The 17,500-nt window shown below is 45.7% G+C and overlaps 1 protein-coding gene across 2 annotated transcripts in view; it reads right to left on the minus strand.

Moving 5' to 3' along the window:
- Positions 1–17,500, minus strand: part of mettl15 (methyltransferase like 15) — a 97,856-nt gene that overhangs the window by 12,540 nt on the left and 67,816 nt on the right. For both annotated transcript variants that reach the window (XM_012819399.3, XM_031587066.2), the window contains exons 4-5: positions 15,206–15,397; positions 9,430–9,608 (exon numbers count right to left, since the gene is read on the minus strand). In XM_012819399.3, coding sequence (XP_012674853.1) covers positions 9,430–9,608; positions 15,206–15,397 — 371 coding nt within the window. The remainder of the gene's footprint in view (positions 1–9,429; positions 9,609–15,205; positions 15,398–17,500) is intronic.

Consider the following 17,500-nt stretch of genomic DNA (forward strand, 5'->3'; position numbering starts at 1 on the left):
CCAGAAGGCAGCGGGGTAAAAATTCTGAAGGCTGGGTGGTAGCAGTCCTTTAGAATTCTGCCAGCTTTCCTGAGGCATCGTGTGTGGTAGGTGTCCTGCAGGGCTGGGAGCTCCCTGCCGATGATGAACTCCGCAGTCCTGACCACACTACGAAGGGCCTTGCCGTCCTTGGCTGTACAGCTCCCATACCACACTGTGATGCACCCAGTCAGGATGCTCTCTATTGTACATCTGTAGAAGTTGGTGAGGATGACTGGGTTCATGCCAAACTTCTTCAGTCTCCTCAGGAAGAAGAGGCGTTTCCGGGCCGCTTTGACAACCTTGTCCGTATGAGCAGACCAGGTGAGGTCATCGCTGATGTTCACCCCGAGGAACCTGAAGCAGCTGACCTTTTCCACTGCGGAGCCGTTGATGTACAGGGGTGCGTGCTCCTCCACCTTCTGTCTCCTGTAGTCCACAATCATCTCCTTTGTCTTGCTGATGTTGAGAGAGAGGTTATTATCTTGACACCATGTAGTCAGGTTAACAACCTCCTCTCTGTAGGCTGATTCATCATTTCCAGTGATGAGGCCCACAATGGTTGTGTCATCAGCAAACTTGACAATGAGGTTGGAACTGTGCGTAGCTGCACAGTCATGTGTGAACAAGGAGAACAGGAGGGGGCTGAGCACACAGCCCTGGGGGGTGCCTGTATTGGTGACTACTATGGATGAGGTGCGGTCACCGATTCTCACCACCTGTGGCCTCCCCGTCAGGAAGTCGAAGACCCATTTGCACACACACACACACACAAATGCAAAACAAGGATTCAAGAATGAAGCAATCAGCCATCTCCCTATACCTCCTCTCCCTGCCTGCATGCACACACACACACACACACACACACACACACACACACACACACACACACACACACACACACACACACACACACACACACACACACCGCCTCAATAGCACGACAAAGACATTTCCTTTGATTACACAAATGCATCACGGCAGCTCCATTTCCCTGTTCTCCTGTGTGACTCGTAGGTGTGTGTGTGTGCGTGTTTGTCTGTGTGTGTGTGTGTGTGTGTGTGTGTGTGTGCGCGTGTGTGTCTGTATGTGTGTGCTAAAATTGTCTCCAGCCAATCTAAACGGCTGTTCCTCAGCACGTATAGCCACCCCCCCCCCCCCCCCAACACACACACACACACACACACACACACACTGACGCAAAGGGGAAGACGAAGTGTCTAATATCTTTGTATATCTCCAATTTGTGCTGCTTCCATTCCATTGTGAGAGGAGCATTAGGGAGCTGCTACACCCCAGCCTGGCATTATAGCGCTTTATGGAGACCAATAGCTCATTATTAAACTATCAATCCTGCCCTGGAGAAGTCAGCCCCAAGGCGGAACACAGACAGGAACGCTTAGAGCACTCGCACTAGAACCCTGATGGAAAGAAGAACCACCGGTGAGAGGAGGAAGTACCTTCAATCAACCTTCAATTAACCTTCAATTAAAACCACTTAACATGCAATTAAGCGCCTCCTTTAAAGGTGCAACAGACAGCGTTGTGTCGTTTGAAGAGGGGGAGAGCACTACAGAGTGGGCCTGACCTGAGGCAATAACGTGACTGGTAGGGATGAGAATCGAGTGAACCGATTGTTTGGAATCGTCAGCCAAATTCTTTAACGGTTCTGCTATCGGTCCTCTGTGGCGTTGCGCATGCGCAAACTTTTTTAGTTTCTTCTTCAGACTGCAGCAAACATGGCAACAAGGCAGAAGCGTTCTAAAGTTTGGCTCTATTTCACACGACAAAAATGACACCTACGCCACTTGTAACCTGTGTAAAAAGTCTATTTCGTCGAAGGGAGGAAATACAACAAATATTAATAAGCATTTGAACACACAGCATGGAATTAAATTACAGGAATGTCATGTCTTCGATGCATGCAGCAGCTCAGCTAACGTCGGCGCTTCATCTCTTTCTGTCCAAGGTAAACTCCTCAAAAGTGATCACAACCACTCACTGTGTGAAGCAATTTGCCTTTATTGTGTGTAGTCGATCAAGTTATCTTCTGTCCCTTCGTTTGAAGCATACATTTTAGCTCCGGCATTGGTCTCCCATTATTGATCACTTCACGTTTGGATTGAAAGTCCAGTTTTGAGAAATGTTTGATCGTAACGGTGTTAATTATCGGAAGGGCGTGTGTTATCAGCAAACGTTCGCGTTATCGTGTTAACCCATTATTAAACTGAGCATATCGTCTTTTAATCCATTATTAAACTTAGCATATAGCTACGCTAGCTTAGCTATAGAATCTTCCATTTTCAGCCCCCTACATTGAGGCAGAGGTAGTGTTTGCCTCCCCTCTTAATGTGGCTTTATGTCAGCTCAGCAAATTCAGCAATTTTGTTAGTGCCATTTGTTTCATTGTGTAAACCAGCTTTCACTATATAAATAATCTCCATTTCCATCCAATTTAGCTGATGACGTTCAGAGTCAGACCGGTTCAGAGGCTGGTAGTCTGTCTGGGTCACAGGCTACAGCTAGCACGTCTTGTACACCTCTAGCCCATCCTTTCTTCGAGGCAGGGAAAAATAAAATGACCGAGGAGAGGATCAACGAATGTCACCGAGCAGTGACTAAGTTTGTGGTGAAAGGTTTGCACCCTTTTACTACGGTAGATGCCCCAGATTTTCGGTAGGTTAATTTCTAGGAACATGTTTAAATTAAACAGAATACATTTTATTTAAGTTATGTAAGTTTTATCTTAAGTTCAAGAGGAATATGTATAAATGTTTTTGGTTATTTAATTTTTTTTAAATGTGTATGTATACATACTGTATATGGTGTGTGCAGCATTATAGAAAATTATATAAAAGAAAATGAATGTAAATAAACCCGTTTGTGCTCTTTTTTTCACCCCTTGCCCAATAAGAATCGATAAAAGAATCGATAAGGAATCGAATCGATAAGCAGGAATCGATAAGGCATCGGAATCGTTAAAATCAATTCTCATCCCTAGTGACTGGACAGCAGACAGGAACAGGGTAGAAATCAGGCATCTTAAAAAAGGCAGTTTCCTGGGCACAACGCCAATATATCTATCATTTTGTGCTCAGTCTCAAAAGCTGTCAGTGTAGAGTTGTGGTCTATACTTGCCATTACGAATGAAAATTGTCACCCCTTATAATATGAGATCTCCATATTACAGAGAGTAAAAATATTCCCTGAGCCTTGAGCTCCTCAGGTAAGTAAGTATCATCACCTGCACCTAATGCAAAAAGTATAAACTGCTCTTATCCACGCAGCATTAAGCAGGAAACAACCTTAGTACACTTAATATGTAGCCTGGATACTAGACCGAACTTAGCCCCGCCCACAACATTTGAAGTCGGGAAGTTCGGTCTGGCATCACTGGCTTTATACGATGATGGACAGATGATCAACAGTAACGTAATCAACCACGTCACCAACACACGGGTTGAATTCATTTTCAACAAACATGGCTGCCGCTGGAGAGCTGAAATGTATACATTCGAGTCCATTTAGACATTGACAGTACATTCATTTTGAAAGAGGAACAGAGAAACGCGATCAAGGCATTTGTCAATCGAAAAGATGTTTTTGCCTTCCTTCCTACGGGATCCGGTAAAAGTTTAATTTATCAGCTGGCCCTGGTCACATACTACGTTGTTCTGATTGGTTGTAGGTAACCAATTGAGCGAAGAGGCATTTTTTCTCCTGGTTCGGTTGAAACACGCCCCATAATCACAGCCCAATGGAGCGGTATCAGACTCATATTCTGACTAGAATTATGAGTATGACATCGTCTGGCTACTTAATATGTAGTGTGGACAACAAAAATAACCTACAGTATTGGTCCATGGCAGTCATTTCGTGTGAACCTTTTTGTGATGTTACACTTGACCAGTGCCACACACACGCACGAACGCACAAACGCACGCACAAACACACACACACACACACACACTCCTTAGAGGGACAGCGGAGAGCTCAGGGAAGAAAAGGAAGGTGTGAGCGGTCGGGGGGGTTGAACAGAATACAAAGGTGAGTCAGCCTTGCAGTGGCAAGAGACACACTGTAACACAAACACACACACACACACACACACACACACACACAAGTCTGACTAAGTCTCATCGACTAGGTGGCAGACGCAACCACAGGGTTTGAAAAGGCCTCTCTATATGGGGCTGAGGGCTATCAGACCAATCCAAGGTGGATCTGACCAGTGCCTCACACACACACACACACACACACATACACACACCCACACACACACACACACACAAAGGTTGATCTGAGAGAAAAGTCACAGGGAGACTCTGCGCAGAGAGGAGCCTTCTGCACGGCAAAACTCATCTCTAAGTGAAAATGAAATACAGAGATGGAGAAAGTGAAACGCGAGAGAGAGAGAGAGAGAGAGAAGGAGACAGAGATGGAGAGACAGAGATGGAGAGAGAGAGAAAGAGAGAAACTAAAAGATCAATTCCAATCAGTGGTATGAAAAACACAAACAGTGCAGCCCCTGGTCGATATCGTGATGATCAGCGTTCTGATACCCCCACTCCCAGCCGGGGCCTCAGCAATCGCTTAACTGCACTGTCCTCGTCTCCGCGGCCTTCATCACAAGAAGTCTTTATTCTGTCAGGAAAGCTGTACTGTCCTCTTCTCTTCCTCACAAGAAGTCTTTATTCTGTCAGGAAAACTGTTCTGTCCTCGTCTCCACAACCTTCCTCACAAGAAGTCTTTATTTTGTCAGGAAAACTGTTCTCTAAGACACAGCCTTCCTCACAAGAAGTCTTTATTCTGTCGGGAAAGCCATTGCAGATGAACCCCCCCCCCCCCCTCTCTAACCCCATTACAGAACGTTCAGGAACGCTGTAGACTCAACACATCCGCTTTCCAAATCAATGTGCCTGAACAAAGCAAACGGCACGAGATAGAGGCACACACACACACACACACACACACACAGTGTGTCGCTGCTTAACTCCACAGCTGGCTGTAACTGTGTCCTGTCTCTGGGTGAATGACACACCGATGTACCTCTTTCAAGACCTTGAAATGATACAATGATCAATGATCGTGGCAATACAAGTTAAAAATAATAATTTCCCTTGGCCTCCTAACTTAACTGTAACTTGATTGTTGTACCTCAATTGTAAGTGGCTTTGAATAAAATCATCTACCAAATGAATAAATGTAACAGTTGGAGCGGCGCAACACCACTTAAAGTGAATGAGCAGTCATGAATCAGGAAACACGCACCCAAGCCAAACCAGTGCAACGGTTTAACGGCCTGAGACATTCCCCGCACTATTATTCCCACGAACAACTCCACTACCCCACCCACCCAGCCAGGCACACACACACACACACACACACACACACACACACACACACACACACACACACACACGCAACTGTCATTTATGTCACAAAGGTTACATCTAGGTCAGGTTAGGTCTAGGTCAGGTCTAGGTCAGGTTACGCTTGCATACAAACTTTATTACCTCCCCAAACACCCTCTGGAGCTGATCAGATCAGCACTGCAGCAAGCAAAGACACACCTGGAAAGACTGCTGGGATTGATCTCCAAGAGAAGACTACAGGAAAACACTGGCTGTTTCTATTTTTCATAATAATAGTCCTTTTTACTGCCTTCATCTTACTGTTTATTTAGATGCGGTTAAATGGTCCGCATGGGAATGGAAGGAAGAGAGCTCACATACACACACACACACATACACACTCACACACACACACTCACACACACACACACACACACACACACACACACACACACACACTAAACATTTATGTGCTCATAAATGGAAGACAGCAGACAGCAGCAGACAGAAACATTACAGTTATTGGAGACAAAGTGATGAACATGGCATTCATACCTACAGAAAGAGATGGAGGGAGAGAGAGAGAGAGAGAGAGAGAGAAAGTGAAAGAGAGATGGAGAGAGAGGTATGCAAAGAGAGAGAGAGACAGACAGATCGATAGACAGAGAAACAGAGAGTTAATGTATCTTCTTCAGTGCTCATTGTTTAACAGCTAGTTAGACAGGCCAGTAGAGGCAGGCAGGGTTGAAACACAGATGTGATGCTGAGAACACAAACCCCCTGCATTAAGATGACTACAGCTGAGACAAGCACAGCGATCCTTTATTACATGTACTGGCAGCAGATGGGGCATGGTAACTACAATATGTGTGTGTGTGTGTTTGTACATACTTGATTATGTATGTGTGTGGGCAAAAGGATGTGTGTGTGTGTGTGTGTGTGTATGGATGTAAGTGTATTTGTGTGTATACACTTGAATGTGAGTATGTCTGAGTGTGTCTGTGCCTCCCAGCTCGGGGTGATTAGGGGGTAGGATTAAGAGGTGAGAACAGATGTGTGTGTCTTTGTGTTTGGGGTGTCGCGGGGAGGGAGTGTGTGTGCATGTGCGTGCATGTGTGTGTGCCTATATGCATGCGTGTGTGTGTGTGTGTGTGTGTGTGTTGTTCTGAGACTTGGGGGATTTTGGGGGGCAGAGGGGCCCCCCCTGGTCTACTCACTGCAGCAGCGGGGAACCAGGACTCTGAATTTCAATTAGAATGAATTACCTCCACACACACACACACACACACACACACACACACGCAGACCACTCGCGCCGTTTTAATCAGCACCTCTGAATCTCCAAATGAGGATGTCAATGCCAGATGATGACCATTTAAATACTACAAGGACACTAAAGCTATAACCCAATATTAGCGTGTTTAACTTTAACAAGCATTTAGAACGTTAACACATGTTGTTTGTTAATTCACCGGACATGGAGGGGAAATCTAAATCTTAAGCTACATCCACATCATCAGGGAACAAAGGGAACTCTGCTAGCGTAGCGCAGGTGAAAGCTAAAGCTCAAAGATATCAGGGCCTGACGGAGAACAAATAAATAGACAGAGAAAAAAACAGAAACAGTAAAGAGAACAATTGTATGGGGAATAATGAGTAGCACTTGCAGAAAACACTGACTGTAATCCACCTTTAAAGGAGCAGTAAGGAGCTTTGGTCAAAAACTAGCAATCTAACTAATGAACAGGCAATCAAAAAACCATACAAACACCAACAACAGCATAACTGGCACTGATAAAAGGCTTGTTAGCATGCTGACTCGTGTCTTTTGGTGATGAAGTTGGCAATGTTTTTTTTTTTTACATATTGGCAATACACATTTTTTTTACTGCATAATACATAGCCTAGATGGCTAGCTGAAACAACAACAACAACAACAGAATACTCCTAAAATGTGAGCTGGGGCATCCAAACAAACAAATAAATAGACAGAGAAACACACACACACGCACACACATACACACACACACACACACACACACACACACACACATACACACACACAAAGACTGGAAGAATCTGCATGTGGTGTGTGTGCTGAGGCTGGGGCACTGAAGCAACAGTGGAAATCAATAACAGGTACAGGAAAAGGGCGGAAGGGAGAGGGCCCCCGCCCCCACACACACACACACACACACACACTACACACATACTCACACACCACACGCACACACACACACACACACTACACGCACACACACACTACACAGACACACACACTCCTGTGTGTCCAAGTCCAAGGACGCTGGGGGGCTTCTGCCATCTGTATGGAGAAAGGGTGGGGGTGGAGTGGGCAAGGGGGGCAAAGACAGAGGGGCGGGGGGACAACTCCCTTGACACCACTCCCAACCCCCCCCCCCCCCCCCCCCCCTAAAAACACACACACCTCTCATTATGGAGGCTCAACACCCCACCCCCCAACACACACACACACACATTTCTCATTATGAAGGCTCACCCCCCCCCCCCCCACACACACACACACACACACGAACGCACCACACACGCACCTCTCATTATGGTGACTCAACATCCCTCATAACCACACACACATGCAAATACACACATACACATATAAACCACATTTGCTGCCATGCACACACTCATACATACTTATGCTCACATGAACACATACAAATACACACACACACACACACAAATGTACACACCTTCATAAACATACACACTCATGTCACGCGTCTGCTCTCTCCTCCCCTTTCCGTCACTGGCTTCCCTTGGTAACGGAAAAGCCATCTCATGCAAACACACACACACACACAAACACACATATGCAGACACAAACACAAACACAAACACACACACACACACACACACTTCCCTACAGATGTCTAGCAGTGACCCCATGGGAGATGGTGGGGCCACGACCCTGCGGATTGATCGGAATAAACATCGGCGTTGAGTCGCTTGCATCCCTTTCTGGAGATCAAACAACTGCCTTGAAACACACACACACACACGTGTGCACACCCCCCCCCATACACACACATACACACACACCTGTTCTGACAAAGTGACGCTTGTGCCCGCCTAATGTCCGCACCCCCACCCCCACTCACTCTCTCTCTCTCTCTCTCTCACACACACACACACACACACACACACACACATACACATACACACACACAAACACACACACCTGCATCCTCTTCTGTGTTTTCCACCAACCCTCATTCTCACTCTCTCACTTTCACCTAAACCAGCCACTCCCATATACAAATATGTAGACAACAACTTAGCACTTAAAAACTACAAGTAAAAATCACACACTGTGTGTGGGTGGGTGTGTGTGTTAGCAGGAGGTGGAGGTTTAAAGTGTTTGTTAGTGTGCGTGTGCGTGTGTGTGTGTGGGGGGGGGGAGTACAGGCGTGATCTGCAGCAGAGGAGGGGTTTGAACAAAGACAAGCGATAGAGAGAGAGGGAGGGAGAGAGAGAGAGAGAGAGAGGGGCGGGGGGGAAGGCAAGGAAAAATAAAAACAATAATCTAGATGGCGATGCCGATATGAAAACACAAAGAACCCCACCCCTCTCTTTCTCTCCCACTCCTCCCGCCTCCCTCCCTCCCATTTTTAATATGTGACTTACGTGGATGGGGCGTGTGTGTGTGTCTGTCCGTCTGTGCGTATGTGTGTGTGTGTGTGTGTGTGTGTGTGTGTGTGTGGAGAGGGGAGATATGACGGACGGACAGACGAGGGCTGAAAAAGCGCGAGCAGTGAAACGACTGAAAAAAGAGAGAGTGGAAATATGATGCCCAGGATTACGCGAGTTGCCATGCCCCCCACCCCCACCCCTACTCCACCTCTTGACTACGACAAATAAGTCCCACTGGGAGAAACTGGGATTAACGTCCCCCCCCCCCCCCCCCCCCATTCTCACTCTTGCTCGCCCGCTTCGTTCCGTTTTTTATTTTTCGCCACCTAACAGGAGAGCGTATGGGAAAAGAGTGGCCATGTGTGTGTGTGTGTGTGTGTGTGTGTACCTGCCACTATGCTGGCCAGCTGTTGGGTGCGTTGAATAGGGTAGACTCTGCGTGCCTGCAGGATGGCTGAGGCGATTTTGCCGGCGTGCCTCTCCTCCCCGTACGCTCGCAGGAGCGACGCAAGTGCCTGTTGATCCAAGGCGTTCAGCACGTCAGTGGCGCTAGGCATTCTGGGAAACCTACGCACACACAGGAGCCCAATTAGGCGGCTTTGACGTCACAGGGTCCTCGCCAACACGCGCAAACACACACACACATACACTCACCCCCACACCCCATACTCTAGGGATGTGGGCTTGAGATCTATAAAAATAGAGAAAGAGAGAGAGAGAGAGCGAAGGTGGGAGAGAGAGAGAGAGAGAGAGAGAGAGAGAGAGAGAGAAAAAGAAGACGAGAAACAGACAAGAAAAAAACTGCAGGACAACAATAGGCATCTAAATCATTCCTTTGTCTGTGTTAATAAACATGTCACATAGAGATCCACAGACAGACAGAAAGGTAGGTTGATCGACTGAGAAAGAGACAGGCAGACAGACAGACAGACAGACAGACAGACAGACAGACAGACAGACAGACAGACGGACGGACGGACGGACAGACACAGAAAAGCAGAAAGACAGACAGTCAGACAGACAGTCAGTCAGACAGACAGACAAGCAGACAGACAGTCAGTCGGACAGAGACAGACAAACAGACAAGCAGACAGCAGCACCTTAACAAACAGTGTAACTGTTTTCTATTTAAAGGCATAAAAACAAACACATTTACCCAAAAGCATTAACAGAAATACTTTTATTTAGTCCAGTAAATGACATTTTATGGAGAAAATCCCCCTTCTGCATGGATGCTGCCACACAGTAGCTCCATATGAATGCGCAACGTAAACACACAGGCAAGCCAGACAAGTGCCCAGCCTTGACCAATGAGAGCTCAGAAGCGCTACAAACAACAGGGCCATCGATCACCAGCTGAAGTAGTTTGTGTACAGTTCACATCCACAAACCAGTCCACTCTAGGCCTGCTCTGAGCCCAGGCTATTAGCCTGTCATCCAGGGGCATCATCTGCTCCATCTCCAGCATCTCTATGCCCTTCCTGTGGGAGTATTCAGTACTCTATAGTCTGTATACTGGGGCAACAGTGGTCCAGGAGGCAGGAGGCAGAGGAGTCGTTCAGCAATCACAAGGTTGCTAGTTCGATTCCGACTCCTCCTCACCAAGTGTCGGAGTAAAAAGAAAAGCTCTATATACATGCAGTCCATATACTGTATACTGCACTCCAAAGTAAAAAAAAAGTCACTAAATTAACATTTCATGTTTGGTTTGGCTGCCACTGCCTGATTGTTTGGTGTATCTATTCTGACTGTTCCCTTCCACGTTTATGTCTTCAGTGTTGCCTAATTTCATTTAGAAATGTAACTGCCATCGTTTACTTGTGTCTGAAACACAAAAGATTTAACTGGTATCGTTTACTTGTGTCTGAAACACAAAAGATTGAACTGCCATCGTTTACTTGTGTCTGAAACACATAAGATGTAACGGCCATCTTTTACTTGTGTCTGAAACACAAAAGATTTAACTGGCATCGTTTACTTGTGTCTGAAACACAAAATATTTAACTGGCATTGTTTACTTGTGTCTGAAACACATAAGATGTAACTGCCATCATTTTGCTAACCGTGTACTTCTGAGTTTTTTTTATGGGTTTATCTTCCTATTGTTTTATGGGATGCTATGCTAGTGCGACCTATAAAAGTCGTTTGCCAGTTTTTTACAGTTCAGACCACTAGCTCCGTGGGACAGGAATCAGAATCAGACAGAATCAGGATTTATTGCCATGCACGTTTGCACATCAAAATAATTAGTCTTGGTTGTGTGGCAAAGTTACCACAGTTTACCACAGAATATTGAAGGTAGGGGCCACAGCATACACATACACAGGGAGCCAAGGCAAACATGGGTTACCACAACCTTTACAAACATAAGTTAGAAGAAGCTCTCAGGTGGGCTATGGTTGGACTGGTGAATGATAAAGAAGTCTGACTTCATCTGACTTATCTTAGCTACATGTGGGTGTGACAAACTTACTTTTGAGATTAGTTTATATATGGAACTGCAGCCAATCCTACTAGATGTGATGTAAGGTAACTGGCTCAAAAAAGAAGAAGAATGCTTTTTTTTACGGGCAGCCAATTATACACAAATACACACTTCTGTGTTTTTCCTGTATATAGTTATAGTTAGACATTGCTCATTGTCTCATCAAAATCTGATCCTCTAGTCACTTTGTTAAAGATAATGCAAGTCGTTATTATAGCTGAACAATTTAGGAAGAACTCTTTCTCTTCAGAGAGAGAGAGAGAGAGAGTAGAGAGTTCCCTGTGAGAGGGCCAAGAGAAGAGTGGCCTGATTCATTCCTTTGAAAGAAAGAAAGAAAGAAAGAAAGCAAGAGGAGAAAGACTGGAGGAGAGAGGTGAGGAGTTCCCTGTGAGGGGGTCAGCAGAAGGGTGGCCTGATGCATCGCCCACTACACCAAACTTCGGGAATTCATATTCATGACTGCCAGGCTACTGCCCCCGCCCAGTCTAATAAGGGCCGATCCTGTGGGCAGACCCTGGGAAAAAAACACCACAAATGTTACTCCGCTCTCGCGCTCTCTCTCTCTCTCTCTCTATCTCTCCACCTCTGTTTCTGCTTTTAAAAACCCATCCCTCTCTCTCTCTCTCTATCTCTCTCTCTCTCTCGCGCTCTCTCTCTATCTCTCCACCTCTGTTTCTGCTTTTTAAAGCCCATCCCTCTCTCTTTTGCCCGCAGAGGAGGTTCAGAGGCACAGTGGGTGGGCTGTCCTCTCTCACCTGTCTTCCAAACTTTGGACTCAACTTCTCAACATCCACATGACAGGAGCTCACTGAGTCTCCGCCACCAGCCAAAACAACTTAGAGTCAACGAGAGATAATCATCTTACACAGTCCCGTGTGCGAGGGGTTGACGACGGAGAATGGGATTTCACTGTTTTGAGATAAACAGGTGGTTTCTTGGCTGTGTGTGGGTGTGTGTGTGTGTGTGTGTGTGTCTGTGTCTATCTGTGGTACATGTGTGTGTGTGTGTGTGTGTGTGTGTGTGTGTGTGTGTGTGTGTGTGTGTGTGTGTGTGTGTGTGTGTGTGTGTGTGTCACTGAAACAGAGAGTTAATTCCAAAACAATCCTTCAAGTGTGTCGTTAAACTCCATGCCTTCCCCTGAAGCACATGGGTGTTCTGTGAGACCCACTGACTTCCTGTGGTAAACTTCAGGTCATATTTATATCTATACACACTTTCCAGTTATTATTTTCCGGCTGTGTGTGTGTGTGTGTGTGTGTGTGTGTGTGTGTGTGTGTGTGTGTGTGTGTGTGTGTGTGTGTGTGTGTGTGTGTGTGTGTGTGTGCGTGTGCGCGTGCGCGTGTGCGTGTGTTGCGTGTGCGTGTGTGTGTGTGTGTGTGTGGCAAGTCATGTACATAAAGTCGTTTCCCTTACAGAAACCACACAAGCAGAGGAGGAGACGGAGACAAAGGGAATCATTAGACGGAAACATTTCAGAGTTCTACGACTGCTGGAGATTCATTCTCTCTCTCTCTCATTCTCTCTCTCCCCCCCTCCTTCTCTCTCTACCTCTCCCTTTTCTCTCTATGATAGATCTATGAAGCCACTGCAGCTTTCTCCCCCTCTCTCTCTCTCTCCCTCCCTCCCTCCTTCTCTCTTTCTCTCTCTCTCTCTCTGATAGATCTATGAAGGCGCGGTAGGTACGCTCAGCACTGAGCCGTGACAGGAAAAAGTTGTGGCTCAGAAGTGTTCTCATCTTCAAGCTGCTCTTTCTGAAATGACTCATTTATTTACTTCATTACGGAGTAATTAGTTGACAACGACTTTAGCGCAACTCAGCTGGAGAGAGATGGAGGTAGATGGAGAGAAAGAAAAAGAAAGAGAGGGAGGTTTGGAGAGAGAGAAAGAGAGAGAGGTATGGAGAGAGAGAAAGAGAGAGAGGTACCGAGAAAGAGAGCGAGAGAGAGAGAAAGAAAGATACATGGAGAGAGAGAGAGAGAGAGCGAAGCAGAGTCAGTCACAGAACATGTAATTAGAGGAGAGAAGTGGTAGTCACAGGCAGTGGCAGTGGCAGAGACAGTCACAACCCATGAAAGGAGTTTTAAGGCGAAGCACTTCATGACTTCTCTCACTGGCATTTGTTAACATGACAATGTTCATAATCCTATGCAGCTCCTATTGTGATGTCTCTTTCGGTTCCACTGTGATGCCCATACATGGACATCCATGCCTAGATGAGTAATCCGACTTGTGCCATTCTATGTCCTTGAAAAGTATAAAACAGTGTGGGAAATGTACCCAATCTTCTGTCTTCATCTCTCTATCTCTCTCTCCCCTCTCTCCATCTCTCCCTCTCTTCGTGACATGCGTGGTCAAGTATTTGCATACAACACCTTGAACAGAAAACGTTTCTTCCACAAGAAAATGTTTCTTCAACACTCCGACCATGATGGGTTCCACTGCTCACCCAGATAGAATGTAGACACTAGTGTCGATCTGGCCTAGGTCTGGGTTGGTTCGGCCCACGGCTCTCTGGGAGGGGTGATCACTATCTGACAGTCCGTTACACAAACAGCGGTTCTCTGAAGGAGCTGATCAGTATCTGACAGTCTGAAACATCGGTTCTCTGAAGAAGCTGATCCCTATCTGACAGTCCGTTACACAAACATCGGTTCCCTGAAGGAGCTGATCACTATCTGTCGTCTATACATGATGTTCAAACGTTATATTTGTATTTACACCTCTTTATGAAGCAAACAATTTAATCCAAAGCAATTTAAGAGTGAAGTGTGTATGAGGCACATTTCCATGAGTATAAACCCCATGACATTGGGGTTTTTAAACACCTTGCAGATGCAACAGGAGCCCCCTCTTAAAAACACAGCAAATATAAATTCACAGCAAATCTAGCAGGTAGACCACTAGGAAGGTAGGTGACATGGGGAAGCGACTAACCTGTGCTACTGAATGAGGCAGTAGGACACAAGGATGGCTGTGCTGAATGACTACATTTACCAAAATGCAACAGTGGGAGAGGCTTGACCGCAGATTAGGCCCAAAGTAAGATGGATGCATTAATTAGTACCTGCAAAGTGATGGGGCGGGAGAGAACAGGGTTTGTGTGTGTGTGTGTGTGTGTGTGTGTGTGTGTGTGTGTGTGTGTGTGTGTGTGTGTGCGTGAGTGTGTGTGTGCTTGTGTGTGTGTGTGTGGTAACATGAGAGAGGCTCCGGAATGCGATCTGTGTGTTACTGATAGACACTAGGCTTCTTTCAGGTTATCCGATCCCACTGACTCTTGTCTGTTGGCCCAACACCTTAGAGCGGCCTGTGCTTAAAGACACAGCTCTACCAAACATGTACATTTCATTTGTACTCATATTCTCTCACAAAAACAGTGTATTTGTGCATTTAAGTCCACATTCACACTTAATTTTACACACATTAATCGTATGTAATAGTCAGCAAACTATCAGGAGACATATATATAAAAAAAAAAAAATTGACCTATTTTATTAAACTAATTAAACTAATTATCAAGAGTAATTATCAGACAAGTGCCTGACCATAACCCTACAATTTAACTAAACACAAGCCTATTTGTATTTTTAATAGTACAATCAACATATAATTTGTTGATTGTGTCTGATGGCCAGTAAAGACTATGGCTAATGTAGGTTAACAGAGGAAGCTTGTCCCTCACCGCTCTCCGTCCATTCTCATGTCCAGGGGGCCATCCTTGCTGAGGGAAAATCCACGCTGGGCGCTGTCCATCTGCATGGAGGAGCAGCCAGCGTCCAGCAGGGCGGCGCTCACGCTCCCTGGGCCAAAGCCAAGACGGGTCAGGAGGGGGCTTAGCTCACTGAAGCGCCCCAGCAGTGGATACACACGGCCCCTACACAATAAGGAGACACACGTGTGTGTTTAATACAGGACGTGAGGGAAACTAGAAGACTGGGATAGATATGAAATGGATATGTATTGGAAAGACATTATATGAGAGAGAGGAGCTGACTAGATGCTGCTGGTGAGAGAATGGGTGGTCTGACAAAAAGAGTGGAAAGAAAGAGAGAAAAAGAGAGATACAAAAGTATACTTTTAATGTATATATAATGAGAGGGAGAGAGAAAGAGGGAAAGAGAGAGAGAGAGAGAGAGAGAGAGAGAAAGAACAGCACAAAAGCACATTTTACCACTCTTCTGTGATACAACATCAATTATACACTATATTACAATACAATATTACTAATGACACTACTACTCATTAAACCAGTCATCAAAATACAGACCAATATCCTCTGCTGATTAAAATACCAAACGGTCAGATAAAGCCTTGCAATACCGAGGGCTGAGCAGAGACAAGAACTCCCCTGCCAACCTCGTCTGCAGCCTCCTAGTTACACTATCAAATGCTAACATTCTAGAGGCACAAGAGCAAATTGAAAACACAGAAAAGAATTGTCTCAAACTAATTTCTTAAAACCCAAAAAACTATTATTGTGAATACGGCATCTGTCATGCAAATGGGAGAGAGAGAGTGAGTGAGTGAGTGAGAGAGAGAGAGAGAGAGAGAGAGAGAGAGAAATATACCTGTCAAAGCAGAGCACACCCACCCACCCACATCTACTGTATTTATGCATCAGCTTACACAAACAGATCAGACACACACACACACACACACAAAAAAGACCAAGCAATTTCCGGTGAAACCACCTAACGTTACTCACAAACAACATCATAATTAATTACAGAGGCATTTAGAATGACGAACAGAAATTAATGTATGAGGGTGGGCTTTTAAAACAGCCCATAGGCAATACACTTACATGTATACTAAACAGTATACGAGACACAGGGCTATAATGCATTGTGCAATTTCCTGTTATGCACTACTCCTACACTAAACAATATTAATCATTATGCATTTAGCACATCGGAATTGCAATTTGAAAAGACTACAATGAATACCTACATACCAATACTAGTATATGGGTACTCATATAAGTCCCTATAACTGAACATAAAAACTAATAACGAACATATAATTTATTTCCAGTTATTACAAGTGTTTCCACATTCGCCGTGGAAACAAAGGAATGGAGGCATCATACGTCACCTTGAAACAGCTCATATTTATATGGAAACGCAATTTAATGGATTTAGTTAAACGTTTAATGTTCTATGTTCTACAATTGTTCTATTGGGTTCTATGAACACACTTCCAACCAGCCGTCTCTTTCCCACCGCACGGGGCCCGATCTAGAAAAGACACTCCAGAACTGTTCTAGAGGCAGATGGAGCTCCTGACCCTCCTCCGGCTGTGCCTAAGACAGCGCCGCGCTCACTGGAAGATGAAGAGATAAATGGCATCGCTTTGTGACACGAGCGGGTCCATTTTCTTAAACTCTTGTGAAGTGTGGGGCCCTTCCATTTTTCTTCAGGCATCTGCGAGACAGCCTGATGAAGATAAAGAGCACCTCTCCTGTCAGGCAGGACCTCAGCTTAACCCCTTCACTGCCAGGCTTCAGGACTGATGCAAACATGCCCTTCACTAACAAACTCATCTTCTCTTTTCTCTGTATCACTCACTCTCTCTCTTTACATCTCTCTCTCTCCTTCCCCCTCTTTTTCGTGGTCTATCCTGCTCTCCCTTGCTCTCCGCTCGTCTCCTCACTGGCTGTGTCTAAGCCGTGCGGCTGCATGCATTTTTTATGTGACCTTTTCAGAAGAGGCGTGAGGAGGGAGGGGAAGGTGAAGGGGAGGAGGAGGAGAAGAGATGAGATGGGAAGAGAGGAGAAGACAGAAGAAAAGAGGAGAGGTGAAGAGGGGGAAGGAGGAGAGAGGAGAGAACAGGAGAGAGGAGAAGAGATGGGAGGAGAGGAGAGAAGCGGAGAGGAGAGGAGAGGAGATGGGAGGGGTGTATGTGAGTGTGGACTGAGTGTGTATTTGTGTGAGAGGCAGATATGTGTGTGTCCCTGAAGACACGAGCACCTTGAATA

This window comes from Clupea harengus, chromosome 20 (assembly GCF_900700415.2).
Source record: "Clupea harengus chromosome 20, Ch_v2.0.2, whole genome shotgun sequence".
Lineage (NCBI taxonomy): Eukaryota > Metazoa > Chordata > Actinopteri > Clupeiformes > Clupeidae > Clupea > Clupea harengus.